Source organism: Sciurus carolinensis, chromosome 7 (assembly GCF_902686445.1).
Source record: "Sciurus carolinensis chromosome 7, mSciCar1.2, whole genome shotgun sequence".
Classification (NCBI taxonomy): domain Eukaryota; kingdom Metazoa; phylum Chordata; class Mammalia; order Rodentia; family Sciuridae; genus Sciurus; species Sciurus carolinensis.
Genome location: NC_062219.1, coordinates 135,417,553 through 135,435,752, shown reverse-complemented (window position 1 = coordinate 135,435,752; position 18,200 = coordinate 135,417,553). Strand labels below are relative to the sequence as shown.

Genomic DNA, 18,200 nt, shown 5'->3' with positions numbered 1-18,200 from the left:
GTATTCTAACTATGCCACACACTGAACTCGGCGAAAAACAAGAAACTGTAAGTCTAGTTAAAACTTTTGGAGACCATTTGTTCTCTGTTAAGTCAAACTGTGTGTGGGGGGGGGGGGAAGAGGCACTATTTGCAAATGCCTGTAATAAAATGGGGTACAATTCTCCATCTAGCTGAGAAAATCAAATGACCAAGAGAACCAGAACTGGATGCACAGCAATGAAGTGTCAGATGGGTGGCAAAAATTTCCCCCTTCGCAAGTTGCTGCGAGTGTATTTCCACCTCTTTCCAAATATGGCTGGAAAAAAAATCAAATAATACAGATGCAAGAGGGTTGCTACAAGAATACTCTTAAAATTCACTCTTAGGTTTTTGTTTTGAGTTTTCCTAATGTAAACATGAAAAACAAAATATTGCTTTTAGTTAAGCAACGGTTAGCCTTTGCTTTTACAAATATGTGTTCACAGGGACCCATGGATTCTTATACTACCTTAACTACAGAGGTACAGTTTGGTTTGTAAGCAGTCAGCAATTCCCACTCTTCTTTCATTCGTCATTTCGTTTATAGAAGGGCTATAATATCAGGCAAAAAAAAAAAAAAAAAAACACTCAAAATCCAAAAGCAGGCCTCTATTTTACTTTGCCTCAAGTTTGCAAGTTGGCAAATAAGCTGCCAATAGGCAGGGGGAAAAAACAAAACTAGGGTGGCTGCTGCAATAAAAGTACGGGGTAGGGAGAGAAGGCATAATAGGGCCAGTCACGGTTAGTTCTGGGACAGTCAAGAGTGTGACCCTAGCACCCTTTTTTCAATTCTTTAAGGTTCTAAAACTGGCACAAGTAGTAGGACGACCGGGGGAACTATATGCGAAAGAAAAGACTTAAGGTTAGTCCCGCCAGACTCCACCGCCTCTAGGGTCGCCAACACCAATGCGGCCGAGTGCTGAGACCAGAGAGCTCTGCTCTGTCCCCGGAGGAAGAGTAGGAAGGCGCGACCTCAGAGTCTTGGCAGATACCACACGCACCAAACCTGTAGAGGCCGCTCGCGCCTTTGCCTCCCGGGGCAACGACGCGCGACAGGCCGCGGTCGCCTTTGCCCCAACAGCCGCGGCCTCTGGGAGGGCGAAGCTCGAAGGCCGCCCGCCTGCTCTCCACGCCTCCCGCCCCACAACGTATCACGCGGAAAAAGGCAAAGTTTGGCTCTCGCCGTTAGGCCTGAACTTTCCCGCCGGTCGGTGCAGGTCTCCACGGTTTCCCACTCCGCGGTTCCCCGGGTTCCGGCCTCCAGCCCACTGACAGAGACTACTTACTCCGGTTGCTCCCGCAGCAACTGAGTCTCCGCGGCAGCCATCTTGAACTTCCTGACTCCTCGGCGGCAGTAGCGGCGGTTCCCCGGACGGTGGAAGCTAGTGGAAGTGGAAAAAGGGGGGTGAAAAAAAAGCCGTAGCGCATGTGCAACGCGCGTAGGGGAAAGCGGTACTCTTAACTCCGCGCTAAGAATCCGGATATAAAACCCCACATCCGGGGACGGAGCACCGAGCGTCGTGACGTAACTTCCGGGACCGTGGGGGTGGTGCCTGTTGAGATTAAAGGCGAGTGACTTGCGGGGCTTGATCTACGGTCAATGTTGTAACTGGGCAGCTAGTTTCCAGAGCTTGCTGGAGAAGGGAACAAAGGGAGTGGAATGTTGGCATCGTGTGTGCAGTTCCTAGAGCTGGTTAGCTATAGGGCCCAAAGTGGATGAATAAATTCTAATTTTACTTGTCCCTTCCTTGTTGCTGATTTATTAGTGGAGGGCTCATAGGCTGGTTTTACTTTACTCAACCACGACATGAATTATCTCCCAGTTCCCTTTTTGGTCTACCTTCTTAGAGCTGTTTTTCTTTCTTCTTTTCTTTTTTTTTTTTTGAGATTAAGCATCCTGAGAGTAGGGTAGGATAAGTGGGGGAGAATAACAGGCACTCAAAGTGTTTGATGCCAAATTGTGATTTTGAAGCCAGGTCCAGACCTGCGCAAACCAAGTTTTTTAAAAAGAGGAAAAAAATTTTTTTAAACATGCTGGCAAAAGCTTTCTCTAAAACTTCCTCACTAACCATATCGTGCGCAGTAATACCACTTTGGCGAGTGAAATACGAAGATTTCGGGGACTCCCCCAAAACTATATTGCTGTTTTAGTTTTTGGAAAAGTTTTTTTTTTTTTTTTAAGCCGGAATTTAAAGCAAACATCAACTTAATTTATTAGTTGATCGAACGTTTACAGGCCACAAACTTATGCCCAACATTCTATTCTTGCGTCTCTTCCGGGACTCGGGATCCTTTATACCTGAACGCAGCGTCTAAGCGCCGTTTTAGCCCACCCGCGAGGAATCGACTGCTCGGCGGCGGAAATAGGCTCCCGGAAGTCTTTGGCGGCCTGGGAGGCGCATGCGTGCTTGCGTCCTCGGGAAGGCGTGGACGGATGTTATGCGCCGCGGGGCTCGCGGTCCCGGCTGTACCCGGCTACTGTGACTGAGGGCTTCCTGTTTCTTCCCTTGGTGCCAGCGCGGCCAACCGCCTTGCTAGTGCGTTTTCTCCCGTGCGCGGAGCTCTCGGCTCGCATTCTTCTACCCCTCAGGACTGCGGCGCACTTGCCACCATCGCAGTGAGGCCGTTTTCCGCAGTCGTCGGGCGGCACCAAGGAGTAGGTGGGTGTAAGCTGTGGCCGGGGACTGCGGCAGGCTGTGTTGGACCCCCACGGACCCCGTGTGCGATAAAGCCGAGATCAGCCTTGTTTGCTAACAGAGATCATGGAAACCACAGCACCTGGCGCCCAGCTGGCGGCAAACAATACAAAAAATTTACTGACCTGGAGATACGGTGTTGGGAACAAGCGTGCGTTTATGAACATGATTTTTTTTCCTACTATCTTTGCTTGCTTCCTTTTAAGCATTATTCCATACAAGATGCACATAACGGAAGGGACTTGAAAATATTTTTGAATTGTGTACCTCGCGTGGAAGGGAATTAAATTTGCACCTTGTGAGATACGCCACCGTCATCAATTCCAGTAAGCTCTCAATAGGCTCATTGTAACGTAGGCTGCAAACAAAAATAACGAGTATCATAAGATCCTCTGAAGAAATATATTGGCCCAGATGTCAATTAAAAAATTGTAGATCCCCATTTAGATAATACTTTAACCTCTCTAGTTCAGACCTAGTCCTAAAATTAGGAACTATTTGTGTCGGCACGCTGGACTGCTTTTCTTTTATTACAACACATTAACACCGATTTTTCTTTTTCCATAAAAAATATAGTTGAGCTTTTTGTTTGTTTTGAAGCAATTCTGGTGCATTTATGAAAATCAGACAAAGCCAAAGAAAAAGCCCACCCTCCATTACCCACATTGAACCAAAGTTAACGTGTTGGCTTGTTTGGGCTTTTTTCCATATGAAATATTAAATTTTCTTACTTTCATATAAAATGTGATAGTCTGCTTTTTCGTGTAATGTGTCAATTTTTATGTAATTCTGGTTTCAGTAAACATTTTTACATCTACACTATTTTCCTTGTTGCTAGATTTCCAGATGGTTTCAGTTTTGCAAAATTGTATATTATTCACGTTTGGAGCTACCCTTTCTCACTTCAATGTATATATATTAGCGATTTTTTTTTAAAAAATAGGCTTATATTTTGACTACTGGCTGAGGACAGCAAAGACTCCAACATAATGACTTCAGGGTGATTAAGAGAGTAAGGATAGCTGGAAAGGGAGCTGGTAGAATTTGAATTGCATTAAAAATTGCTAGAGTAAAATTGAGGGTGGAGGAGTGATGGATGTGATTTAATTTGTTTTAGAGTGTTCACTTTGCTGCTTTATGGAGAGAAACTGGAGGGTCAGGGCAAGAAAGAAGGAATCCATTTGGGAAGTATTTTAGTAAGTCCAGTGAGAGATGATGTTTGCTTAGACCAGTGTCTAAAAGGGGAAAGTATTTTGATGCTTATATATTTTGAAGGTACAAGTTATTGTATGTAGGATGCCAGAGAAAGCAACTTAAAAGTTTTTCTTTTATTCTTTTCTTTAGCACTGGGCATTGAATTCAGGGGCACTTTATCACTGAGCTACAGCCTCATCTCATTATTTTTTATTTTGAGAGAGGGTAACACTAAGTTGCTGAGGCTGACCTTGACCTTGCAATCCTCCTGCCTCAGCCTCTCAAGTTTCTGAGAATACAGATATGGGCTACCATGCCTGGCTGTAACTTTAAAGTTTTTAGCTTGAGCATTTGGATGGATGCAATTACTACTTAATGAGACAGACTAAAAGAAAACATTTGAGGTGGGGAGCAACTGAAGAGTTCTTTAGTCATGTGTTGCAGAATCATTAGATGTCTAATTAAAAATATGGTCTTTAACTCTTCAGACATTGTTACTGAGGTATCTGTCTTTTTATTTAGTTTTTGCTATAAATACAGTATTTTGATTCTGTTATTAGGTGTTTATACACTTATAAATGTGATGTCTTTCTAGTGGGATAATCCTTTTATAAATGTTCTTATGTTTCTCTATATTTTAAAGTCTAATTTGTCTGAATCTAGAACCATTCCAACTTTCTATGATTTGTACAGTTGATTCAAAAGTGTGTCTCCTTCAGACATTGTCGTGTTAGATTATAGCTCTTTTTTGTGTAAAAAATGTAGTCTGACAATCTCAGCCTTTTGACTTGATTGTTTGATCCAGTCACAATTAATATTGTTATTTATATAGTTGGTTTTATGTCTGCCATCCTAGTTTTGTTTATATGTCTTTATTTCTTTCTTTTTCCTCTATCCCTCCTTTACTCTTTTCTTTTGCATCCAGGGAATATTTTCTAATATAGCATTTTAATTTCCTTAGTGATTTTTTTCCATTTTTAAAAAAATTATTGCCTTAATGGTTGCTCTTGTGCTTATATACACTGTGACTTATTAGAATCAACTACAAATTTATACTAAATTCCAGTGACATATGGAAACCTTACTCTAGTACAGTTTTATTCTCTTTCCCTGATTTTTGTGATTTAAATGTTCTAAGCCCAACAATACGTTTATTTTAATTATTGCTGTCTTTTAAAGAAACAACAAAGGACAGCAAGTGTATATTTATGGTTTTTGTTATATTAACCTTACTTATCATTGTAGGTTCTGTTCATTTCTTGGTTTTGTGAATTCAGGTTACCATAATGAATAACTTCTTTAATTCAATACAGCTTCACACCTATCCATCTCCTTTAGGCTATTATTTAGAGAGTGTGTTACATTTCTGTATGTCTTAGGCCTAACAAAACATTGTGTAAATATTGTTTTACCATTGCTTTTTTTCAGATGTACATTTTTATACAATTTTATCAAGGTATAATTTATATAAAATCACCCAATTTAAGTATATATCTCAGTAATTTTTATATTTATATTTGTCAATTATCACGTTTCCCCAGTTTACTGATATATAATTGACAAAATTATAAGCAAGATGTGTAATGTGATGTTTTAAAGTATACTTTGTGAAATAATTGCTGCAAAAATGAATTATTCATATCCATCATCTTAGTTTGCTTGCTTGCTTTCTCCATTCCCTTCTTCATCTTTTTCTCTATGATTTTTTTCTTTCTTTTGAAAAGGATAATATTTAAGATGTACTCTGTTTTCATTTGCAGAATATTAGAAAATATATCATTATTAACTATAGTCACCATGCTGTACATTTGGTCTCTAGGATTTATTCTTAAAACTGCAAGTTTTCACCCTTTGATAAATGTAATGTGTGAGTGCAAGCATCACATTTTCTTTATTCGTTCATCACTAGACACTTAGGTTGATTTCATATCTTAGCTACTATAATGCTGCACTGAACATGCGAGTACAAGTATCTCTTTGATATACTAATTTTATTTTCTTTGGCTATATACCCTGTATACCAAGAAGTGGAATTGTTGAATTATATGGCAGTTCTATTTTTAATTTTTTTGAGGAACCTCCAAATTGTTTTCCATAATGGCTTTACCAATTTTACATCCCCACCAATAGTGTATAAGTTATCTCACTACTCTCTGGTAATAGCCATCTTAATAGGTGTATGGTGATATCGCATTGTAGATTTTATCAGTATTTCTCTAATGACTAGAGCTAAGCACCTTTTCACATATGTTGGCTATTTGTATATCTTCATTGGGAAATGTCTATTTAGGTCCTCTTCCCATTTTTAAAAAGTTATTTTTCACTATTGAGTTGTATGAGTTCCTTATGTTTTGGATATTGATGTTATCCTTATTTATTTATTTATTGGTTTTTGACCTTATATAAAAAAAAAAATATTTTTTGTGGTACTGGGAATTGAACCCAGGCATGCTCTACCACTGAGCTACATCCCCAGGTTTTTTGTTTTGTTTTGTTTTTAGACAGGGTCTTATTAAGTTGTCCAGGCTGGCCTTGTACTTGTGACCCTCCTTCCTCAGCATGCTGAGTTGCTGGGATTACAGATGTGTGCTATCACACCTGGCTTATTATTAACTGCCATATGGTTTGGCAATATTTCCTCCCCTTCCATACATTATATTTTCATTTTGTTGATTGTTTTTTTTTCCCTATACATATGCTTCTTGGTTTGATATAGTCCCGCTTTTTTGTTTTTGCTTTTTTGTTTTTGTTCATTTATCCAAAAAAAAAAAAATTATTGTCAAGATTAATGTCATGGAACTTTTTCCCTGTTTTCTTCTGAGAGTTTTACCATATTGTACTTTATATTTAAGTCTTTAATCCATTTTAAGTAGATGCTGTGTATAATGTAAGATTAGGATCCAGTTTCACTTTTTTACGTATGGATATCCAGCTTTCCCAACCCCAGTTATTGAACAGACTATTCTTTTTTCCATTGTTTATTTTTGGCACCTGATGGAATAAAAATGGATTTATTTCTGGACTTTCTATTCTGTTTCATTGATCTATATATCTGTTTTGTAACAACATAGTAATAACAATATTGTTATTACTATGGATTCAGAATATAATTTGAAATGAGGAAGGTGATGGCTCTGGATTTGTTCTTCTTACTCAAGGTTATTTTAGATATTCTGGGTGTTTTAGGAATTTTAGGTATTTTTTCTATTTCTGTAAAAAATCTCTTTGTATCATATCTGTCAATTGCTTTGGGTAGTATAAACATTTTGATAATATTGATTCTTCCAGTCCTGAGCATGCGATAGCTTTCCATTTATTGGTGTCTTGAATTAATTCCATCAATGTAGTATGTAGATCTTTACCCTCCTTGGTTAAATGTTCCTAAATTTTTATTCTTTTTAATACTGTTGTAAATTAGATTTGTTTATTGGGTTTTTTTTCCCCAGATGCTTTGTTGTTAGTATGTAGAAACCAGTTGACTTTTGTGTATTTAATTTTAAATCCTGTAACTTTGCTGAATTTCTTATTTCTAATATTGGTAGAATTAGGATTTCTTACATATAAGATCATGGCATGTGGCAACAAACAAATTTACTTTTTTGCGTGTGATATCTTTGCCTGACTGCTGTGACTGGCATTTCCAGCACTTTGTTGAGTAGAAGGGGCAATGTGGGCATCGTTATCTTGTTCATCCTTCTCGCATCCAGTTACATGTGAATGGGAACCATTTCGCTCATAGTTGTGCACTTGGTCTTTGTGCAACCTCATGTAAGCTTATACCATGCATGCACATCAAGTGTAAAACAGAGTCCAGGGGATCCCCTGAAGGATTTTAGAACTCTTTCTGTCTTCCTCTCTGCTCTCCAGAACCCTAGTCTACAATTCTTAGGTGCTTCAGAACTTTAAAAACACCAGCCTCTAATATCTCAACTTAGTGAACCAGTATGATCTACTTGAACCCCCCTGTCTTTCCTGTAGTCTTAATGTGCTTTCAGATCAAAAGCTGTGGCAATGATAGGGCTTTCTTCATTTGATTCTTTTTCTTGAGGGACAATAGTTCTGTGCTGTTATCCAACATTTGAAAATAGTTCTATATTTTGTCCAGTTTTCTAGTTCTTAAGATAGCAGATTGATTTTGGGAATCTGGTTATTTCATATAACAAGAAGCACAAATTCTAGTGACTTTTTAAATGACCTAAGCATGGATTCTAAACATTCATTATGTATATGCTGAAAATCTATCCACTATCCATATCCATTATGTTGTACATTCTTTGTAGTTGGAGAAAATATCTTTGTTTTGCTTTCTTATGTGTGTCACTGCTATGATTTGGATATGGTTTGAGTGTCCCAAAGTGTTCATGTGCACATGAACAGTATTAACATGGCAGTATTAGGAAATAATGGACACTTCAAGAGGTCTGGTCCTTGGTTCATTGGATTAAGGTTGTTGTCGGGTAACTCCTTGGTAGTTTTCCAGAGAGGGTAGTTATAAAAAGAAGCAAGCCTGGCCCCTCCACCCCCTCTCTCTGCATAGTGGTTTGAAATTTGATACTTTTTTCAGCATATACCTCACTAGGCTCAGCGTATGTCACCGGGCTCTCACCAGAACCTGTGCCATGCCATTTGGATGTTTGGCCTCTAAACCTATGTGCCAAATAAGCCTTTTGATTTTATATGCTCATCTCAGGTATTTCACTATGGTAAGAAAACGCTGACTAATACAATCACAAATAAAATACCAAGTTGACATGCCAGAGTATTGAAGTAAATTGACCCCAAAGAAGGATCATTTCTTAACTTTATCATCACCATCCATTTTATTAGTCCTTTGAACTTTCTTTTTTTTCCTATAAATCTAATATAACTAATTCCTTAGGATCAACATTAATCCAGCACTCTTCAAAGTTTACTGTGTATGAAAATCATCTGGAGGATATCTTGTTCAATGTGTATTCTAATTTAGTAGTTCTGGGGTGAGGCTTAATTTTCTGCAATTCTAGCATGTTCCGCCGGGATTCTGGTGCTACTTACTGGTCAGTGGACCTCACTTAGTGGCAAGGAACCTATTGCCCAATATATAAAAATAAGCACATATTCTGGGTAATATCAGAGCAAGGGTATCTAAAAATTTATGGGATTGGTGGAAGTTTTTTTATTGGATATTTCAGGGAGCTCATTGAAATAAGATAAATTCCAGATTTGTTGGGTTTCTTAAACATTTATTCTATATTTTAGTATGGTTTTATATTGACTATATAATAGGAGAGGTCTTTAGGTACTTGGGGTGGCTGTTATGGTTTAAAAGTGTCCCCCAAGGTTCATGTGTTGGAAATTTAATCCCCCTTGCAATAATGTTGAGAGGTGGAACCTTGAAGTCATGAGGACTCTGCCACATGAATGGATTGATGTTATTTTCATGGGAGTGGGCTTATCATTGCAAGAGAGTGTATTTTAAAGAAGCTGAGTCAACCCTTTCTTGCTGTCTTATCCTATGATGTCTTCTACCATGTTAGGGCAGAAAGAAGATCCTCACCAAATGTGGCCTTTTGATCTTGTACTTACCAACCTCTAGGTTAAAAAAAACAAATCTCTCTTCTTTATAAATAACATGGTATTCTGCTATAGTGCACAAAATGGACGGACATAGCTGCTAATATCTTTAATCCATACTATCTCAAGATTTAATCCATTCCCATTATAGTCATCATACCAAATCAGATGTATTCACAAAACCATCTTCCTAAACTGCTTTTTTGTCTCTTCCTGAACTAATGACAGTGCTTCATAAACATTTTGATCTGAGTATCCCTCTATATCCATAAAGTTTGTTGAAGTACCCTGAGGATATCATTGGAAAACAACTCACTCTGTTTCTTCTACACTCACACCACATACTTATGACACCAGATATATGTGAATTTGTCAGTTCTGCAGTGGACACCAGAATTCTTTAATTCAACTAAATTCTGACATAATCTATCTTGAGATAGCATCAGATCATACAGATTGAGGTCTCAGTCCCCGAGACTGTCCCTCTCCTTTAGATGCCAATCACAAGCCCCAGGCTGTGTTACCTGTGCTTCTGACCAACTACTATAAATCAGGGTTCCCAAAACCTCCTTCTCAAGTTCTATTAATTTGCTCTAGTGACTCACAGAACACAGGGAGACACTTATGTGTGCTACTTTATTATAAAGGTTATTACAAAGGATACAAATGAAGAGATGTGTAAGGTAAGGTTCCCGGGAAGTAGGGTGGAGTTTCTAGGCCCTCTGTGCATCAGCCTCCAGCCACCTCCATGTGTTCAGCTCTCTGAAATCTCTGACCATTGTCCTGGTGGAGTTTTCTGAGGATTTCATTGTATAAACATGATGAAAGACAACCATGTAGAAATGTGGCTGACAAAAAGGGTCTGGTCTAACACTAATAGACTGAATTGCAGAAAGGCTTGTCTGACTGTATTCTTGGCCTCTGTGCAAAATTTTGTCTTTCCAACTGTGGGGCAACTCCCTTCTGAAATGGGGTTTTTATAATCTATTATTAGACAGTGTAGGTTATGGCCAGTTCCCATCAGAAAGGCAGGAGCAGATAAGAGTTTCTGTGACCTGCTATCTTGGGGAGAGAGTTATAAGCCAGGAACCATGGACAACCCCCCAAAAATATATGTAATATCACAAGAACTTTTATATATGTGGGTTATATCCATTGATATTTCTTGTAATAGAGATTAAAATGGAGAAATTTTAAATGTTAATATTAAGAAACCCATTGTTTAATAAAAGTTGAACTTATTTTTATGACAAGTTATTTTTTACTGTGTGTTTCTGTATTCTGAAAATATGTAGATGATTGTCCAGGATATAGTTAGGATAGAGTATGTATTTAGGAAATGTTTTCTGGTACTTTTTTCTTTTTTAGAAATTATAATTATTATTTGGTACTAGGAATTGAACCCAGGGGCACTTAAACACTGAACTACTTCCCTAACCCTTTTTATTTTTATTTTGAGATAGAGTCTCACTAAGTTGGTTAGGGGCTCGCCAAGTTGCTGAGGTTGGTCTCAAACTTGCAATCCTCCTGTCTAAGCCTCCCATTGCTGGGAATACAGGTGTGTGCTATTGTACCTGGCTTCTGGTACTTTTTCTTTTTTCTTTCTTCGTTCTCTTTTTTTTTTTTTTGTAGTGAGGGAATGTTTTCCGAACAAATGTGTATCCATTTTTTAAAAATTGGAAATATGTATTATATATTTATGTTTTATATATTTATTATATATTTATTTATTATATATAATATAATAAATATTATATATTTATTTTTTTATATTTTTTTTGTTGTTGCTAACAACATCCATATGGTTGCCAATTTCACTTTTACTAGAATTTTCTTTGGAAAACAGGTTGTTTATTCCTTATTAAGTGATGAATCAGTTAGTAAATAATCTATCACAAACTTTGATGAATTAATGTTTGCTTAGTTCTTGTCATGGTAAGGATTGGAGAGTCCAGGACTCCTTGGTACAATATTATTGTGATTATAGATAAAACCGAGATAGCTTAGTTTCATGTTTAGGTGTCATAACCAGGCATGGATTGGGACCCAGCAAATGCTAGACTTACTGCAGAAGTGTGACCCCAAGGCAAGAAGCAGAAGGAGTGCAGTATGAAAGCACAGTGGGGGCCTGAACTGAACAAAGATATGGCTCAAGAGGCATTCAGAATTCTAGAATACGTTATCTCTATCTGAAACAATTTTTCATTAAGATCTGACCATAGAGAGTGGTCAAATGCAAAGGTGCCAAAAACATGAACTGAAGAAAAGGCAATCTTTTAAAACAAAGGGTACTTAGAACACTGGTTATCTGTATGTAGAATGAGACACCCTGCACAAAAGTCAACTCAAAATGGATCAAAGACCTAGGAATTAGACCAGTAACTGCAACAGGTGGAAGACAACATAGGGTCAACACTCCAGTGTACAGGCTCAGAATGACTTCCTCAGTAGAACTCCTAAAGCTCAGGCAATAATACAGGAATTAATAAATGGAATGACATCAAATTAGAAAGCCTCCCAGCAAAGGAAACAAAAATGTGAAGAGAGAACCTAAAAATGAGAGAAAAATCTTGGCTAGCTACTGTTCTGACAGGTTTAATATCCACAATATATAAAAAAGACTCATCACCAAAAGGACATAACTCAAGTAATAAACAGATAAATAAACTAGACGCATCTAAAAAGAAGAAATATAAATGTCTACAAATATGAAAAAATGTTTAACATCTTTAGCAATTAGGGAAATGCAAATCAGAACTGAACTGTGATTTCATCTCACTCCAGTTAGAACGGCAGCCATCAAGAGTACATGCTGGAGATCATGTGGGGGAAAGGAACACTTACCCTGTTGTTGGCATTGTAAATTGGTGCAAGCACTATGACAATCAGTATGAAGCGTCCTCAGAATACTAGGAATGGAACCACCATGACCCAGCTATTCCACTCCTTGGTATTTATCCTAAGAATTAAAGTCAGCACACTATAGCCATATATGTAAACCCATATTTATAGCAGCACAATTCACAATATTCAAACCATGGAACCAACCTAGGTGCCTGTCAATGGATGAATGGATGAAATGGTATAAATATACAATGGAGTTTTATTCAGTCATAAAGAAGAATGAAATTATGTCATTTGCAGATGAATGAATGGAACTTGAGAGCATTTTATTAAGTGAAATAGTCCAACAGAAAGTTAAGGGTCACATGCTTTCTTCTCATGTGGAAGTTAGCATAAAGGAAAAGAAAGGTGTGGGTGTGTGTGGAGGGGGTGGGTAGAATCTCATGAAAAGCAAAGGGAGATCAGTGGAGTAGAGGAAAGGAACCAGGGGAAGGGAGGAAGGAAGGGAAAGGAGGAGTACTAGGGAATGAGACTGACCAAATTATATTGTTACTCATGTGCTAAAATGAATTCCACTATTATAATGCACCAATAAAAATATGGGGAAAAAAGAAAAACTGATTAAATGGACTAACCTACTATCCACACATTCATTAAACAGCTCCAGTTACTAAGTATGAATTTATGTAGCATAATACTCTCCTGAATTTCCTCTTTGTGTGGGTCTTTGGGGCTTTTCCTCTTGTATTCTCTCCTTAAGCCTTAGTGCTGAGCCTTTCTCACTTTATGTTCTCTAAGTGATCTCATCCATTTCTATCATCTTGTCATTTATGTGCTAAATACTTGGCATATTTACTTAGATATCTCATAGAAATCTTACACTGAACATATCCAAAACTAAATTCTTATTCCCTCTCCCCACTAAAATGGCTCCTTCTGTCTTCCTTACCTGAATACATGCTACCTTTATTTATCAATTACACAGCTGGTCTACATTTAGTCGCTTGTCAAGCTCTGTTAAACTTTCTACTTCAAATTCATCTTTTTTTCCCCAATTTCATTGTTACCACCTTAATCCAACCTCTCTCGTTGGAATTTCTGCAGTTTTTTCTTTTATGATTTCTCTGCTTCTGCTTTTGTCATGCTCCAAGAACTCAAAAACTGGAATGCTTTTGAAAACAATTTAGATCATGTCACTTTCCTGCTAAAACCACTTAATGGTACTTAGCGCTTCAAATAAAGTCAAACTTGTTAACATGGCCTGTAAGATCTTGATTGAAGCCCTGTTTTCAAGTCTCATTTTTAAGTCATATGGGCCTCATGTTAATCCTAAAGCATACTGTACTTTTTCCTACCTTAAGGCTTAAGGTTCTTTGCTGTTTCTGTTGCTCAGATTTCTCTTTTCTCACTCTTCACCTCAATTACTACAACTTATTCTTTTGGTCCTAATATAACTTAAGACCTATCTTTCCTATATCTTTTTTAAAGCAACCTATTATTTTCCCTAATAAAACCTTGTCAGACTGTCAGAATATTTATTGGCATATTCATTTGGTGTCTGTTTTCTATTACTAACTCTAAGTTACATGATACATGAGATGAGACCATGTCTCTTTTGTTTATTATTCTGGACTTAGGTCCTAACACATTGCTTGCACATTATAGTAGGTACTTGATCTGAATTCAGTGTTCCATGAATTTGATGAATAAATGTAAAAAGAATGCCTAAACTAACATGATGCTGAAAATAGGAAGGAAGCTATAAATAGCAAAGCCCTTGAAGAACTGAACTAGTCATGGGTTGTTGTGACAGAGCTACTGGGGGAATCCAGGAAATGTTTTTGGGCAATATACCAGCAATCTTGTTGTTTTGTTTTTGTTTTTAATTTGTATTATTCCCAATACGTGGAAGTGATATTTGTGGTATCTATCCAAGGATTGAAAGCAACATAGAGCACACATGATGTGCACATGATGTCCATAGATTTTCCTAGTTTTGGTGAAAAGAGTTAGATGAAGTTCAATTCCAAGGAGAGTCTGAAGGAGTTTCATCTGTGAATTAATGAAACAATTTGTTTAGCTATAAAAAATCACTCACTGTTTTAAGTTCACAAGGTTGTGGCTTTAATGTTTAATTATTAACAGCCTTGTCAAAACTAAAACAACTAGAAAGATAACATTAAAACTTTCAGCAATGTTGTTCTTCACAGATTTTGTTGAGAACTGATCAGGTCCTATCTACTGCAGAGTTGAAGTTACTTAGTCTCTCCTGAGAGAGACTATAGTCATGGACAACAGGGAAGAAATAAAGAGCTGGAAGTTAGAAGGAACTTGAACCATTCACTTTGACTATTTGTTAGATTTCAGCTTTAAAAAAGGCAAAAGTACTTGAAACTGATGATTAAACTGAAAAATTTTGATGATATGAATTAATACCTTTATTGATAGTGAATCGGCTAATCATACAATTTTATAATTTAAGTAAATGTATAGAAATCTGTATACCACAAAGATTAAACTGGAAGGTGATTAGTTATTTAAATAAGCACAGGATTCTTATAAAATCAAGCTTAATACATATTAAAGATTGAGTGGGTGAAGTTTTCATTGTATACTTTTGTTCACTGTGTACTGCTTAGGTACTCGTTGCATTGTTCTATAAACTCATCTATCATATAAAGCTAGGTATGCCTGAAATAATTCAGTTGTGGCAAAGTCAAACTAGTTATTGGCTGGGGATTTTTGTGTATCTGCGCATATCTTCCATAAGAGGGCAGCAAAGGACCAGCCTGATTTTGTTCCTATGAAATCTCATGGAAGTGATTGACTCATGGTATAATCTTCCAAGTGTAAGGGAAAACAGTTTTACTTTGTTTCTAAGTTGTCTTATATTGTCTAAAATCTTTTTTTTTTTTTTTTTTTTTTTTTTTTTTTTTTTTTTTGTACTGCATAGTAGAATATCTCACAATGACTGAGGACTTAGTGATGGCTCCATTGTTAAGTGTTGGCCCTGGGTCAGTTGTCAGAATTTAAATCCATGAAGAAAATGGTTTAACTGTTTTTTAATCTGGAAAGACTACTTGATCTTTCCAAATCTCAGTTTCTTCATCTGTTAAAAAAAGGGGTGTTATTAAGGGAGAATAACAATGCCTACTTCACATAGATTTAATAAACAGAATTTCTGTGGTTGTGTATGTGTGTGTGTGAATGCTACTAGGGAGTGGAACCAGGTGTACTCTACCACTGAGCTACCAGCCCTTTTTATTTTATATTTTGAGAAGGGTCTCTCTAAGTTGCCCAGACTGGTAACGAACTTTGATCCTCCTACCTTTGCCTCCCGAGTCACAGGTGCGGGTCATCATATGTGGCAAAGTTCTTCCTATGTTTTAAGGAGTAAGAACAGTTGAAAGATGGAGCTAGAAAAAAACCTAATCTGATAGCCTACCAGTTTTTGATATTCAGTATTAAAGAAAGCCCTGGTAAAGGAATGTATGGGCCTTTGTGACTATTATGGTTTTAGTTTATTAGCACATATTTATGTACTGACCAGTTATCATTTGTTTCACATAATTTTAATGCCAATTAAATGCTGTGAACACTACATTAAACATTTACTGTCTCAAATACCATCTTAATTTGGTCACTAATTTTCGAAATAATAATATTTAAGGTACTGAGTTTGTTTCAGCCTCTTCTCACAAATTCATTGTGATAACTGATAATGTTTCTTCTTCTGATGTTTGTTACTTTTCACTTAAACTTTCTTGATCCTTTTTCTCCTTTGTCTGTAATATTATTGATAATGATTCTTTTATCTCTTGTGCTTAAATTTGAAATATGCCTTTCTATCAGTAGTGAGAATCAGTATCTAATCTTCCTCAACACTCAAAATAAGAGATAAATATTTAACTTGATTTTTTCTATTCTTCCATTATGATATGCCTGTATTTTAAGATATAAAATTTTAACCTGAGATTACTAGTTTTTGTTTTATATGTACCTTTTAAAAATGTACCTCAAGTGGTACACAGAAGTAGACTAATCATAATCTTGAGTTCATGACAGATCGTCACTAGTAGTCTATGCAGAGCCTCCATTTACTTTGTGTGTGTGTGTGTGTGTGTGTGTGTGTGTGTGTGTTTTGCTGGGAATTGAACCCAGGGACATTCTGTCACTGAGCTGCATCACTAACTCCTCCCCTTTATTTTTAGTTTTTTTAAGACAGTATCACCAAATTGCTCAAACTGACCTTGAACTTGTGATCCTGCTACCTCAACATCTCCAGTTGCTGGGAGATTACAGGTGTGTGGCACCATGCCTGGCTACTTTTTATTTACCTTTTTTTTTTTTTTTGACCAAATGCAATATATTTGAAAATCTACCAATATCATGTTATTACATAAAATTTTATTTAACATCCTATTTCTTATTTACATCAGACCAAATTCCAAATTCTGACTACAAAAAAACAAAAAAACAGAATACAAAAAACAGTATTTTGTGCCTGAGAGCCTTTTCTGAATATTGAAGTCTACTTTGTCTGTCTATGCAATATATCTAGAAATTATGCACCCCACAGGAACAGTCCTCAAGCAATGTTTGACAAAAGTTGGTCCATAAATAGCTAAGATTGCTCATCCATTCAGTGTAATATCTCTTGAGTTTTCTATTCTATACTGGCTCACAGAGTTAATCCAATAGACTTAACTGATGGAAATTGTACATTTGGAATTGGGTCCGAGCAGATCCAAAGTGCACAAGTAATTTTCAACAACTGAGTGGCCAAGAACCCCTAATTGCACACCCCTCTTTCACTTTATATTTACAGGTTTCTTTCAGGACCAGCTGATCAAATATTAATAATCAAAAACAAGGTCTTATTCAGGACAACTTGGCTTGGTATGCCGGGAAGAGTAAAAAATACATTGTTATTAAACGCAGGCTTAAGAAAGTGCTCTGAAAGAAAACAAAAAGAAAAAATCTTATAGTAATCAGACAAATGAACTATATAGCTGACTATTGATTTGCTATAGAGAAAGAAGTGAATACAAATACAGGTGGCCATGAAATCCTGAGCAGTATTAAATGACTTGGCTAGTTGGTCAGGATCCTAGAAGGAACAAGATTGAAAAATCTGAGAAAAAATGTTGGGATCTAAGGACATAGATTTACTTATGAGAATCTGTACAGATTGATAGATCTTTGTATCATCCCTCAGAGACACAAGAGATGTCCACCTCTACCACAGAGGAAATGTAATAACCAGATGGAGATGGCAGATCTGTGGAGAGATCAGCCTTTTTCCTCAACACACATCTGTCCACCTGATGTTGCACAATAGGCCTATGATAGTATGGTAAGTGATACAGTAGTAAGGACAGGAATGGACACTACATATGGTCCAAAACCATGGGACTCTTCTCAACTGCAACACATCAGGAGTGGCCCCAGGCGTGTTTGTTAAGATATTGAGCCATGTCACAGTAGAATACTACCATGACGTATATGCACATCGACATATTCTCCCTTATATAGTCTTTGTTCTGTTTCCCTTATTATCACATACTGTGGTATCAAATTCAACCCAAAATTGACATTATAGCATTCTACCTAGTAATTAAATTCATAATTTAAAAATTCAACCTCAAGTTTCAACTCAGTTGTTTTCACTGTTAAATTTGTCAGACATCCAGGGAAAAAATAACAATCTTACAAACTCCTTTTCAAAAATGGACAAGAGGTGATTGCTTCCCAACTTGTATGATGTATGTACAATCAGACACCAACATCTGATCAAGACTTTCCATGGAGCTGAAGAAATAGCTTATATTGGAGAGCGCTTGCCTAGCATGTGCAGGGGCCACGGTTCTAGTCCCCGGTGCCTCAGAGGAGG

General features: G+C 37.0%; 1 protein-coding gene across 4 annotated transcripts in view; it reads right to left on the bottom strand.

Annotated features, from left to right (window-relative positions):
* Positions 1–1,488, bottom strand: part of Prpf4b (pre-mRNA processing factor 4B) — a 34,866-nt gene extending 33,378 nt beyond the window's left edge. For all 4 annotated transcript variants that reach the window (XR_007109418.1, XR_007109419.1, XR_007109420.1 and 1 more), the window contains exon 1: positions 1,307–1,488. Coding sequence is in view for 1 of the 4 variants with exons in the window: in XM_047557767.1 (XP_047413723.1) it covers positions 1,307–1,347 (41 nt within the window). In the remaining 3 variants the exon portion in view is untranslated. The remainder of the gene's footprint in view (positions 1–1,306) is intronic.
* Between the last annotated feature and the right edge of the window lie 16,712 nt (positions 1,489–18,200).